Genomic DNA, 14,631 nt, shown 5'->3' on the forward strand with positions numbered 1-14,631 from the left:
GACAGGTTCCATTCACCAAGTGTTGATACTCATAGCGCTACACTATTTTGGTTTGTGGATTAAATCGTTTATATACACCAAAACATCCAAGATGAAAGTACTGACCCCTGACCAGCACCTTGGAGAAAAGCAAACACGTGGCTTGTACATTCATAGCCATCAAAGATACAGGTCAGTGCATTTGTAGTAAAATGTTAATGACCACAACGACATCTAACAGTAAAGTGTAGAAGTAAATTTACTGAAGGATTATGTCCTGTTTGTAAAGATTGAACGAATGTACATTAGTCTCTACTCCTTAGATACAATAACATAGATCAGTAACGTTGCCAAGCAAAACATAATATTTCTGTAAAATAACGAAAAGCTTTACATTGGAGAAAAGGTGGCTGCCCCTCCCATTTGTTCACCTTCAGTAATAAAACACGATAAATCAACATGCCTCTGTATTTGTCGACATTTCAACTTCTGTAATATAGTTTACAATTCAAGTTCATACCATTTTACATTGCATGGTTACAATCACTTCATTGTACATACATCAATAAATGAGCCCACAATTATATTACTCTTGTTCTCGTGACACAGTGTGATGCATGAAGATTCTTCAAACCTTCCATTAGGGCCCCATAAATGATAGTTTATAGTACCAGACTAATCAACCTGTCAATCCAGAATCAAAGGTTCGGGGTCATAAGCCGAGTGGACCCGATTCAGAAGGCCGAAATGAGGTTAAAGTCGCGCTTTCTAAGGGCATGGGTCCAAGGTCCACTTGCACAAAGCGATCTTAGCGCTGTGACGGTAGTAACCCCCATACTTTGACATTGACTTGCGATAACCGGAGTTGGCCAGATCCACAATGAGTTCGTCGCACTTCGAAAGTCGTGTGTCTGAGTTTAGAGTATATCGAGTTACGATAGTCGTATACGTAGCTCTACGAATACTTTGTGGATCAGGGCCCCGTTGCACAAAGAGATCTTAGCACTATGATGATCGTAGCTCTAAAACATAGCCTTACGGTAATCGTAACCTCAACATTGCTTTGTGCAAAGGGGCCCTGACGCTGGGTGAGCCCCAGGGGTGGGCGGTAGCAGGGGTGGGGTGGTGCTCGGACTTGCAGGGCCCTGTAATGCAGCATTATTGTTGCTGGAGCAGGCTGATGGGAGACAAAATATGGTGTCTCTTGTTGATAACCATTCATCTGGATCCCGTTTCAAAAACCGATTTAGCTACGATCAACGTTTAGCATGGACGCTCGACAATCGTAGCGTTTGCTAGCCCTGGGCACCGTTCCACAAAGCGATCTTAGCGCTAAGGTGATCGTAACTCCCATACTTTAACACTGGCTTAAGTCATTTTAATAGTGTTATTATATTACCCCTAAAGTGTAGAAAGATCAAGAGTAAAAAACTTTCCGGTACGTGTTCATATGTGCCCGATAGCGATTCTCAGCGACTGGTCGGTCAAAGCGATATGACGTCACACTGCATCATTGTTGAGAACAATACCATATGTCGTTATCCATTGTTCACGACGTCACTTTTTGATTACATAACGTCATCTGAACAATCGGTTGATTTCAGGGAAGTTTCTCTGCAGAGCTGACATTTCACACGTCCTACACTACATTTCCTGGATGACGAGTATTAAATAGAGATTATAATACGAGCATGTGTGTCACACTGATTTTACGAAACGAGTGTCAGAATACTGGTATTTTTCGAACGAGAGAGAGGGCGATACATGATTTTTTACACGCATTAATGTCTGTCTTTGTCCTTGATACCATTCTCGTATCTAATATATAACGAGAAGGTGCTAAACAAAATCTTGCACCCCCTTCACAACTGTCGTATCACAGATCATCAGTCCAATCATAGATTCTATATATGGTATATAAAGATAGGGGTGGCACAGAACATTGTATCCGTTATTGACAGGCATACGTTGGCTTGATCTAGTGAACGCCATCCAAACCACAACATAACTCGAAGAGTCAATACCTGCCACAAGTCTCCGATTCATGGCGAGGTCAGTCTGGAGATGATCTGGACCCACTTGCATAAAGCGATCTTAGTGCTAGGATGATCGTAACTCCCATACTTTACATAGTTTTACGATGGTCTTAGCGCTAAGACCGCTTTGTGCAAGTGGGCGCTGAACGTGGCAGTTCTTGTTTGGTATGTGCATAGTTTGTCTGTCGAGTTAGAGCCGTTTTGTAGATATTCCTGGACCTTGGAGGAAACGAATTGCAGCGTGTCTAGCAATGGGCGATTCCATGGTAACCAAAAGAGTGATGTCTGAGACGAGACCAAAAGAATGCGGAAACAGTGCCACGGAAAAACTAGTAAATGAGTCACAATGTTTGACACATGGTATCATACTCAGTCATTTCCCCAGTGTTACGATGAAGGAGAAGCTATACATAGATTAACACCTGGAACCCTAGAACGGAGAGACCTACAGTATACAATACGTGTACAAGTTATAATTGAGACCCTTTAAAATGAGGTTTGCAACATATTCAGTTTAACTGTCGTCATTTCGGGGAACATCAACACTTCACCATCGCGAAGTTCTGTTTGTTTGTTTGTTTGTTTGTTTGTTGTTTAACGCCGCACTCAGCAATACTCCACCTATATGACGGCGGTCTGTACATAATCGAGTCAATCCAGTGATTGATGTCATGAGCATCGATCCACGCAATATAATGACATGCATCAACCAAGTCAGCGAGCCTGACTACCCGATCCCGTTAGTCGCCTCCTACGACAAGCACAGTCGCCTCCAACGACAAGCACAGTCGCCTCCTACGACAAGCACATTCGCCTCCTACGACAAGGACAGTCGCCTCCAACGACAAGCACAGTCGCCTCTTACGGCAAGCACAGTCGCCTCCTACGACAAGCACAGTCGCCTCCTACGGCAAGCACAGTCGCCTCCTACGACAAGCACAGTCGCCTCTTACGGCAAGCACAGTCGCCTCCTACGACAAGCACAGTCGCCTCCAACGACAAGCACAGTCGCCTCTTACGGCAAGCACAGTCGCCTCCTACGACAAGCACAGTCGCCTCTTACTGCTAGCATGGGTCTTCAAGGGGCCCATCACGAAGTGCGCAATCAAACCGATTTCGTATAGATCTGGCAGCAGAATGTAGAATATATTTACGCTAATGTTTCCATCGGGACCGGGAAACTGAATTCTTAAAAAAAAAGTGGTGTAAGCTTAAAAAGTTCATACAATTTCGTTTGGTAATGTAAACATTTCGGAAAGGGTAAGTGAAGTTTCTTTTTGAGCAGTCCATAAAGATGTTAATTCAAGCCAACCATTCCATGAGGTTGAGTACTGAAGAGATCATTTTTCAATTTTATTCATTATATATTTTCTCCTTATTTTATGTTGCATTGTAAATACATTTTCTATTATATGAGTGTATGACGGTGAATATATGTACGATGTGTATCTGGAGAGGGTCCAGTGAACAAGATGTGTTTTTTTCCCAATCTAGATTGACATGTTAATACTGTTTATATCGAGAGATACTGAGACAACAAACATTCAGATTAAGGCTGATCATTTTTAATATAGGCAATTTTACATCATTGGTGTTTATGGATTTATTTTTGTATTAAGTGGTGCTTTTCTTTACCTGGACGAGCAATCACTCTCACCTCGGAACTACCACGCCCCAGTGAGACAACTGGCGAGCTGACTGGCCACAGATAACGGTTATTTACGGTTCACTGAACAAACAGGTCAGTCACTATCACACTCTGGGGACGATGACATAATGACCGACAACGTGACTTTGCACTGTATATCTTGTTCGAACAATTTCAAATCGGCCTCCAGTATCAGTGAGTCGTTACATGCTGGACGAGAGTCGGTGAATCGTTGTGTAAAAGGTCCATATATATACAAAGCCACATGTAGCAGTGAGCGCGGTGTGTATATGCAGAGACTCAAATTAAGACTTATATAAAGTTCCTGGAATATGTTGGCCTATACTGTAATTATGGCTCGATTTTTAACAGACGTAAAAGGCCGGGCAAAAGAAAGTATACTTCCATGTTTGATGGTGGCTGAAAATAACAAACAAGAAATGTTAAAATGATTATTCGATGGTTGGTTGGTTGGTTGGTTGTTGTTTAACGCCGCACTCAGCAATATTCCAGCTATATGACGGCGGTCTGTGAAATAATTGAATCTGGACCAGACAATCCAGTGATTGATATCATGAGCATCGATCCACGCAATTGGGATCGATGACATGTATCAACCAAGTCAGCGAGCCTGACCACCCGATCCCGTTAGTCGCCTTTTACGACAAGCATAGTCGCCTTTTACGGCAAGAATGGGTTGCTGAAGACCTATTCTACCCCGGATCTTCACGGATGATTATTCGATGGTGATAGTACGAGTCGGGCCTTAACTTTGAAGTGTTTCGGCGATAGTTGTCAGTCTAGTAACGTCTTGATAACGTTTGTAATTGCTTGGTCAAATCCATTTTGAAATTAGAAAAAAAGTGTATAGGCCTACTTTCTTTTGCCGGATTTTTTTTTATCTCTGCAAATGTACTATGTACTATATATAATGTATTATCTGACATGAAAAAAGAAGTGTGACCTAATTTTTTTTAAAATATTTATGTATTTAATAATAACAAATTACATTTTTCTTAAAATAGATAATTGATATCTTACTCGAGTAAAATAAATTAAATTTCATTTAATTGAATTTAATTTGTATTCGATATATATTTTCTTTCCTTTTTGTAACTGTATTTTTAACTAACATCACTTACATGAATAGTCAATATGCTGCTCAGCACTGTTTTGTCATATATCTTAAGATGTCCCGAATAACATCATTCAAATTGTGACATACCCTAATCTCAATCAATTATTGGCAGTCACGCACCGCTGACCGAAAAGAATGTGAGGCCGGTGTAATCAGGGGGAGGTAACTCGGAGAGTCAAGTACTTGACCTCTAGACGGGTCACGTGTTCGTCTTCCTCTTTCATCAAAACATTGCACAGGTAGATAGCGGTAAATTTGTTAACAGTCAGGAATCATAAACGGCTTTTGTGTAGAATGCATCTCACGGACAAATAATTGAGTATTGATTTGGTATTATATTGCTTCCTTCGTTAATTTGTGTCAAGTTTAAGCGTGATTTGTTCCCAGATTTGGGAGACACCCGGCTTGAAAGAAGCAGGTGCAGTGGATTCGTAAATGGAGCAGACGTGAAATATGCCGAGCGATACCGCCAGCATATAACGAAACCACATCGCTGCAGGACTCCAACATGGACAGGCATACACAATGTCCATACGACAAGGCAAACTGGTTTTCCAGAATGACATTTTGGTGAGTAAACAAAGAAAATTCATGCGAGAAAAAGAGTGACAGATCGAGGTGATCTGTTACTTGCTCGTAAGCAGTGATAGATGGGACAGATTACTTCACAGGGAACCTTTGAGTCACACATGGGTGTCGTCTTCTGAGCTTTCATTCACTATTATAAGACAGGCATTTCTATTAATTGAAATAATTATGTCATGTTCTGCCGAGTGCATACACCGATTGTGCATGAGCTATCTCTGTCAAAATGTCATGTGGTGGCTGGCTTCTAAAAAAAATGTTATTTATGATTTTTTCGTACTCTTTTCAGTTTTTCTTTATTTTTTTATGTGTCACTGCTGTGTTAGAAATTAACACTAACCCGATAGTACAAATTCCTGTAGGCTAGTAAATTTCCCCATTGTTTTAACATTACAACTCATAGGCCTACAAGAGCATTTTTTCTTTACATGGGCTAGTAATGCTTTCAGTTCAGTTCAAAACCTGTGCTGTATTAGAATAAAGAATTCACAATAGTTACATATAATCTTAAAGAAATCTTAAAGAAAACTTGAATGTGAATTAAAGTGTTATCTATATTCCATTAGAAAAATTGCCTCTTCTGTAAAGTTCCGCTTCATTCGGGTGATGTCACCTGTTTTCAAACACCTCACTGACTTGGTTGATGCATGTCATCGATCTCAATTATGTGGATTGAGGCTCATGATGTCAATCACTGGGTTGTTCCAGACTCGATTATTTTACAGACCGACATCATATAGCTGGAATATTGCTGAGTGCGGCATTTAACAACAAACAAACATCAAACACCTGATTGGATTGGTACATTAACTGAGTTTTCCCGAACGTAGCTTTTGAAAACAGATGTTCGAAAAAGGGATACTCGGCGATACTGACATAGTATGGCATTTATAGAAGATATGCTGGCCACTGACCAGTTATCACCATGTTTTCCGTGTTATTTCTGAAATACATGTATTCTGTGTATAAACTTGACTTTTCCAATAACTTTCATTTTTGTGAAACTGTGAGGGATGCACTTATTTCTGTCTGAGGGAAAAGTTTGAGTTGATTTCTGTTCTAACATGATGAGAAATAGTGGAAATTGGACTTTCTATCCACAAACTGTACCAGTTGTCGGCAATCAACTAAACAGAACATACCACGCTTACCTCTTTCAGTTGTACAGATAAGGGCCGTTATGATTCACTCGCGTATTCGGTGAATCGAACCGTATCCATTCATGAATTGAATTCGTTATTTGTGGCCACTAGAATCAAATATTTATGAATATGCAATCATGTGCATTTACTTACCCTGTACCTAAAACATCCATAAGAACATATGATATGCATAGATTTCTTTAAAGACAACACTCTTATAATATTTAATTTGACAGGAATTTGGTCACTGGTCATAGTAGCATTTGAGCAGATACTAAGACTAAGTACCTGGACAAGTGCAGTATATAAATGTATAATATAGATAATTAACAAACCATGTCAAATAATTTATGTTGTTAATGTTTCACTGAATATAACAAATAATACATCAACTGCTGACTTATTATTGTATTCGTGAATTAATATTCGTATTCATTACCATTTCATTGATTACCCTATATTCGTGATACGAATCGTATTCGCCTCATAGGTTATTCGTTGCAGTCCTAGTACAGATGATAATTTTTATCGTCTCTGGCATCACATTCAAATATTTTATTCATGGAATTTAATAAGAAATGCTTTTATCAATTTGTCATTTACCAACGGACTTAGACTACAGGGATATTAAGTGGTGCTGGTCCTATAGTCCTTGCCTAACTGCTTACTCTTTAAAAGGCATCATAAGCATGATAAGTACTAAATTTGTCATTTTAAGGGTTTTGCTATATGTTATCAGTGTAAGGACCAGTGGACAAAAAATGCTAGTTTCTATCACTGGACCAATACTGTCCATATTCGATCTGCACATGCTTATCCACAACACTATGAATGATTTGGGATTATTAATTCAGGTTATGCATATTTCTTACACTAAGTTAAAGGTGCTAAATTAGGTCCTCAGCACGTACTGGTTGCCATCTGATAGCCTGAGGCATGAAACATTACACATGTCAGATACATGTTATTGTCATTGTTGACATTGTTCAGATGTGTTTTTTTATCATGCTTCAACATTTTTAACAGAACCTATTTCAAACTAAATGAAAAGACACATGAAAGAAGTACCTAGATAATATTATTTATTTACAGTCGACTCACATCTAATGTACACCTGATTGACTGCTTTTTTAAGTCCTAAATCTAATAAAAAAAATTGTTCAGGTCAGTGCAGTATTTTTTCAATATATATACTTTGCAAAAAAAGTAGGGGGTAGTGGGAATCATCAAGACATATCTTCTTATCTATATGGTATTGGCAAATTAAATGATATGATCATATCTGCTGGGGAGTAGACGATTAGATCTAATGGGTTCTAATGGTTGGTGTAGGCGATCAGATCTAATGGGTTCTGATGGTTGGTGTGATGAGATTCTGGTGCACTTGGTCGTTAAAGACTTCGGTGGTCAGATTCAAAATTTGCATTTTTCGGCCAATTTCAATAATAGCGGGTAATACCACCTCTGTTGGCCTGACATGCTCAAGGCATGCTTCTGATGAGTTGACTCATATTGTTCCATTCATCAGTGAGAGCAACAGCAGGTTCATTAAGAGTGGTGGGTGGATTTTGATGTTGATGTACATGTCTGCCAATGACGTCCCAGGTGTTCAATGGGGAAAAGGTCAAGAGTGAGTGCTGGCCATGGCATGACATGGATAGTTTGCAGTTGGAAGAATTGGGTCACAATCTTGGCATGATGAGCATGTGCATTATCTTGAAAGATGAAACGTTGCCCAGCATGTCGTGCAAATTACACCACAATTGATGCGATGATTTTCTCCCAATAGTATTGACCCGTGACTCTGCCATGGACAATATGGAATGCAGTTTGGCCAGTCATTTTGATACCACCGCATGCCATTATGGACCGAAACCCATCATGCTGTACAACGTTAAAGTCCATAAAACACTCATTAGGATGCCTCCAAACTCGATTCCTTCGGTCATGGAAGCTATGAGTGAACCTCGATTTATCAGAAAATCAGAAATGTCGATTCTCTCATCACTGACACGTGGACGTCATGCATGTAAATGCCATCTGTACAGATGATTTCCCACCTTCTGGGCACATACTCTTACACTGGTTGCAGCAATACAAACTAACAGTTTTAGCCCACTAGTCCTTATACTGATAACATATTGCAAAACCCTTAAAAATGGCAAATTTCTACTAGTCCTTAGAATACCTTAACTATTAGGCAGTTTGTCAAGGACTATAGGACTAGTGCCAATTTCTAACACTGAGTTGCCTGTTAAACTGGTCCCTGGTCTGAGTGGCAGTTTGCAACCGATATTTTAATGCCATCGTTCTGACTAATTTGTACTGGGCTGGAGTTGTAGCCCTTGGGTGTCCAGAGCGGTGTCAGTTAATCAAGGTTTTGCGTCTGGCCCACAATATTGCTGATGTCAGATTGAGAAACATGCAGCGCGTGGGCAACAATATTCTGACATGTGGCCACCTGCAGCCTGCCTATGATGTTCAGCACATTGCAAAAGGTGCATGATCAATGCTATTGCTTCCTTAATGATTAAATGTATTTATTAAGTGTCTTTGAGCGTTTGGTTCCAAGAAAACAAAATACGTCTGCTCACAACTGAGTCTGAGTGACAGTGGTAAATCTGGTATGCCATCCCTGTCTGAGGTCATCTGCTTCATGACTCACAATGTGGTTTTTGGGAGCTTGATTTCTTTTGGAAATGTTCTTGCCACATAAATCACTTACTTTCATTGCCAGACATTGGTGTACTTTCCTGTAGTTTCACCTAAAAACAAAATATCCCTTCCTTTTTGTGCATAGTATATTTTGCACTATTGTGAGCCTATAGAAATATTGGGGACCATGATCAAATTTCACTACTACATATTCCTGAACCCTGCTTATATGTTCACCATGTCTGTTGCCCCAAAGGGTAGAATACTCGTGTGTGATAACTTTTCAATATTCTCAATGCCGATTGGTCAGTTGAAGCCAAATGACATCACAGTGCTTTATTGTTGAGAAAAATATGGATACTATATACCAAAGCAATGTTCTGCCAAGGCAACAACCTTGCGGGATTCTCTCAATAATTTTTTGAATGGCGCATACTATTTACACTCAGTGGGACATTGGGCGCATTCATGTAGATGGGTTTATTTTATATAATTATGGGAGTCAAAAAGAGTACCTTGAAGGGATATGCTATCAGTAGTGATCACAAACAAGCTATTGAGGCTAAATATGTGACATTGGACGTTGTTGCTGCAATACGTTTCATCTGAGAAAGTTGTAGATTGATTATGTGTTAAAACTTTTCAATATTCTCGATGCAGATTGGTCAATTGAAACCAAATGATCCAAAACGTTACATCTGAGAAAGATGCCATGTGAAACAGTCCATGTATCGGTAACGTTACTAGTAGACAGTGATTCTGCATCAATAACCTATATGATCTCTCAGTGTGTCCCCATAACTTTTTCAAAACGACCCCATGTATTTACGCTGAAGGGGTCCCTGTACATGCTGTACCCACTTATTCAGTCTCTAGGCAGAACAATGACTAAAGGCTCGGTATTAACACCATTCATTTACTCAGGAGTCAGGACAAATAATCGGTAATTCCCCTTAGCTCATTGGTTGTTCTCTACTTACTTGTAGAAATGGATGACAGGGTTTCCGAAACTACCGATATATTTATATACATTGTAGAGCTGCTTGGTATTTATATTACAGTTTACCAGTTTACTGCAGTATGAATTTGAAACTAACGAGTATTCAATATATGGGTGCAAGGATACAGTTGTGCTCTGATGTCATGAAGATGTTTAACCATGTTAATGTCAACTTATGGCCATGTTTGATGTCATGTATCTCTGAAATAAATATGAATAGAAGCTTGTGAATTGTAGTTTGTGTTCCGAAGATTCGGTAGTTTTATAATATGAAAAGTCACAATGTGATTTTTCGCCCATAAGGTCCTTTATCATGTTTATCTCATGGTTGGTCACATATGCCAGTTGCTGTTCTGTCTCAGATCATGTACATTGTAATGTTTTTTGTCGTTTTTGTTCTGTGCCCAAGTAAGAACTGCAAGTTAGGACAAAAACATTAATGTGTATGACAGCTGTCACTGACATGTGCAGCTATGAAAGTGACTCGACATTTCTTGAATTTTCTTCCAAACTATTTATTAACATGATGAGGCATGTCTGAAATAACTGAGGAACTTAGTCACCAGCATCATGTAGGTTTTGTTAATGGTAGCAATGAAGTTCAGTTAAACTCAAACAGTATGTATCTCAATGGTATCATTCTTTAAAGGGGGCTGAGAAAAATACCTGACACACTCTCTCAATCTGCATACCACTTTATTTGTCTTAGCATCCAATTTGAGACCTCTAGAGTCATATTGTGAACACATGTGGTACATGGAAATTACTCTGGGTTTTCACAAGGAAGGCATGATCATAGGCTTGGGGCTAAATATTTTATTTAAAAAGATTTCAACATTTAAATTTTAATAGTCTTCTGCGTACCAGAAACACATTTCACACATGGCATTCGGAATTGCACTTAACAAGGCTTGCCATCTGGTGTACCGAAAGAGCATTGGCAACTTCATCACCTTGATGATGATTTGATGTGTTAATATGTTAATAATACATTATCTGTTTTTCACTAAATTGCCAGCACTGGCTGAGTAAGTCTGTACTACAATATCATGTTATATAATGTTGTAAAGTGTTCTCGGTGGAACTTTCTGATTCCAATCCTTCTGTATTTGACTATGTGTTGACAGTTAAGGAAACGTTTATGCAATGTTCAGTTTGAAGCTGATCTTACTTATTGAAGTATTCATGCTGAATATGATGAATACCAGCCTAGAACTGCTGTCAGATAAGGGATCTACATCATGGACATCGTGGCCATCTGTCACCCTTAGCTGCTATCATCATTATGTTAACACATGGCCAGATGTGTACAATGCTACAAAATAGGTTGCTAAGGACATGTTGGTGAAAGGTGTGCAGAAGCTTAACTTTTTGTTGTTAATTCAATTGCTGAATAACATGTTTAGTTGATAAGTAAGTGTATGCGTTTATGTATGACAATATCAGTGTTAGTTTAGCTGCCATATGTCCTGTATTAAGTGGACTGCCCCAATAAGCGCTCCCTCACCATCTTTTAGTTTTAGACCAATTTGTAAGGATAGTAAGCATGGTAAGTGTTGACTTTGTAACTGTAGGCACACCCTACTAAGATGGAACACTTACATGCACCGCTGTATTTTCTTGTGTATATAATGGATTCCTCACAGAAAACAGCAGTGTAGATAGACATGGTAGACAGGGAATGTGATTTCTTAGTAGCTATTATAAAAAACGTTTTATTTTCATTGCTGTTTGCCTTTTGAACTAAATCTGGTCACAATGTACACTGTTCTATCTCACTCAACCAACTCAGCGTGTTTTGTATACATGGTATAGTTTGAAATAAGCGTCCAGGGCACCTTATATGGCGAATACGGTATACCAACATGTCACTGCAGCCAGGCAATTTGGGAGGACCCAGCAAAACATTACTTAAAAAATGTCACCAGCAGATCACACTTTAGTCTTACGACAAGCATACAATGTGGACATAGGGATAAAATGGAAATCACTCAAAACATGCTAAAATGTTCTTCAAGTGAAACTGGCCAGTTATTGTGATTAAACGTTATCTTCTAGCCATGTCTAGGATTCTTGCTGCAAGGTATTTATTTGACCTAATCAAGGTAACTATTGAACACATGCATCATGTGTAGGCCAACATTAAATTCAATTTTATTTAAATCAAACAAATTGTGTTGATCATGGATATATTTTGTGACCTGTCATCGGATCAACATGACCAATGACAGAAAGTATTGCACCTCTGATCATGCTGGTCATCTGAGAATCGGTACAACAGTTAAAACTGGTCAGTTCACAGAAGGGTGTTGCTAATTATGCTAATAATAATGTCTGATTCTGGTCACAGTGTTCTAATTGTGAAACATGACAGGTCAACTGTTCACAGCTTGAATAAGGCATGAACACATAGCCATGATCATGATGATAGCCCTGTAATGCAGTTACTAAGTGCAGTTTGCCAGTCAGTGAACATTTGTATTCCAATACATTTACAGTTATTCTGAAAGTGAAGTGGGAGGTTTTAGGTTGAAGATGTGATGGTATTGGTTATAAATACTATTGCTTGGTTCTAAATTCCAGATCCCACACTTGGCTGCAAGTCTGCACTTTATCTTCTAGCCCGCACAGATACAAGTATAGTTCTGGGGGTGGTCTTATAACATCAGTCAATAATAGGCCATATAATAACGTAAAGTCTTCTGAAGATGATGCAGAGAGCCAAGTTCAGGCTAGTCATGCTGGTAGACTCCAAAGCTTTTGTCACAGACTGTTTCAGAACTTGTTTGTTACACCCTAGCCTTCGATACGTTTCTATACATCTTTTTATCGTGTTTATTGTTATGATTAACCATGTTAATTATTATTTAGTCTTAACATGTTTTCATGTTTTTGTTTGTTCCTGGGATGTAATAGGAATTGAACATAGAATCTTTACCAGCACCATGTTTACTTTCTGAAATATAATCCATATCTTTTGTGAACACAAGTGTATATAAGAAATTATACCCTTATTTCACATATTTACCAGTTAACTTATACAGTGTTATAAGCATTATCATGATTTGTGAATTTTGTGTTTTATTTATGCACCACATTTCTCTAATTGGGCATACTCATACTATCCTTACAATCATTAAACAGGGCTTGCTGAAACGTAATGTAGATGGCCCTTCTGGCTAGTCAAAATTTCACCCCTTCACCATGTATGTAAATTGATTTTAATTGATCCCTGCCCGTTAATCATGTAATTTCAATGAGAAAATATTTAGGGGGGATGAGGTCGTGTGAATAGTCAACTCATAGAAAGATATATCATGTGTACCTGTATGTCGATCATCTTGGTAGAATGACAACCGGCCTCCATTTTGTAATGTTGTGTACAACAACATCCTTATTCGCTCATAAATCACCACAGACTCAGTCGAATGGAAGCCAAGATGTAATCTCAATAGTGCAGGAAAAGTCATCTCAGGGGTGACGAGGTCTAAATACATGAAATATTCAGGGCCAACTAGATGGCTATGCGACCTCAGGTTCGACCACTTCGCAGCCTCCACCATTTAGTTGTAGGCAGTTAGTTTGGAGAAGGGCCTGTAACTTTACAAAGGAGAAAGCCTTGCTGGCTACATAAAATTTGTTGTTAAATCTATCCCTGTACATATGATACTCTACATCAATGATGGCCCCCAGATCCTAATGTCAGCCATCTTTTAGTGTTAGTAATACTACTTGTAGGGCATCCTCAGATTTCGGAAAACATACCCCTGGATCTATTTCCGTTGTTCACATGATCTCAAATTACCCGCCCATGATTTTCATCAGTCAATATGATTTGCTGCACTGTTCAGTCTAACAGACCAATCAGAATGCAAGTTACAAACCAGCCTCAATGTTGGGTTGGCGATATCAACAACATGGCGGCTAGTCCCATTTATTACAATAGAGTTTTCGAGAATATTCAATATTGAAAAACTTACTTACACACAGAAGAAGCCCTAAAAAATCTTTTGATGGAAAGGATGTCTTTATGTCCACCTCCCTTACCAATCTCCTTTTTCCCAATCTCGATGTTTGATTGGTTGGTAAATTGTCAGTATTAATTGAGATCGCAAGAACCACAGGAATGGATCCAGGGGTTATTGTAGGTTTACTGAAAGGCAAGCCCTGGAGATATAGAGGTTGCTTGTAGAGGTGTAAGAGAGGTACTTGTGATTTGTTGCGCCTCAGGTTCCCTTTGGTTGAGGTTATAATTACCTGGCCATAATTAGTGTTACATTAACCCTAAAAATGCTGTACAACCAATTGGGGTTACGGTTTAGAATTGGTCCTTAGCAACCGATGCTGGTTGTCAGAGGTGACTAGATGTATCGGGTGGTCAGACTCAGTGTCTGGGTTGATAGGGGGTCAGTGTACCCTGATGGTGTGGATTATTGCTCATTATATAA

The 14,631-nt window shown here is 39.1% G+C and overlaps 1 protein-coding gene across 3 annotated transcripts in view; it reads left to right on the forward strand.

Annotated features, from left to right (window-relative positions):
- Positions 1 to 4,990: 4,990 nt before the first annotated feature.
- LOC124147005 (ATP-binding cassette sub-family C member 4-like) overlaps positions 4,991 to 14,631 on the forward strand; it is a 49,982-nt gene continuing 40,341 nt past the window's right edge. For 2 of the 3 annotated variants that reach the window (XM_046517594.2, XM_046517596.2), the window contains exon 1: positions 5,054 to 5,371. In XM_046517594.2, coding sequence (XP_046373550.2) covers positions 5,310 to 5,371 — 62 coding nt within the window. In that variant the 5' untranslated portion in view covers positions 5,054 to 5,309. The other variant, XM_046517595.2, reaches the window with a different exon arrangement.

The sequence above is a fragment of the Haliotis rufescens genome, unplaced genomic scaffold (assembly GCF_023055435.1).
Source record: "Haliotis rufescens isolate VD_foot unplaced genomic scaffold, xgHalRufe1.0.p SCAF_1, whole genome shotgun sequence".
Lineage (NCBI taxonomy): Eukaryota > Metazoa > Mollusca > Gastropoda > Lepetellida > Haliotidae > Haliotis > Haliotis rufescens.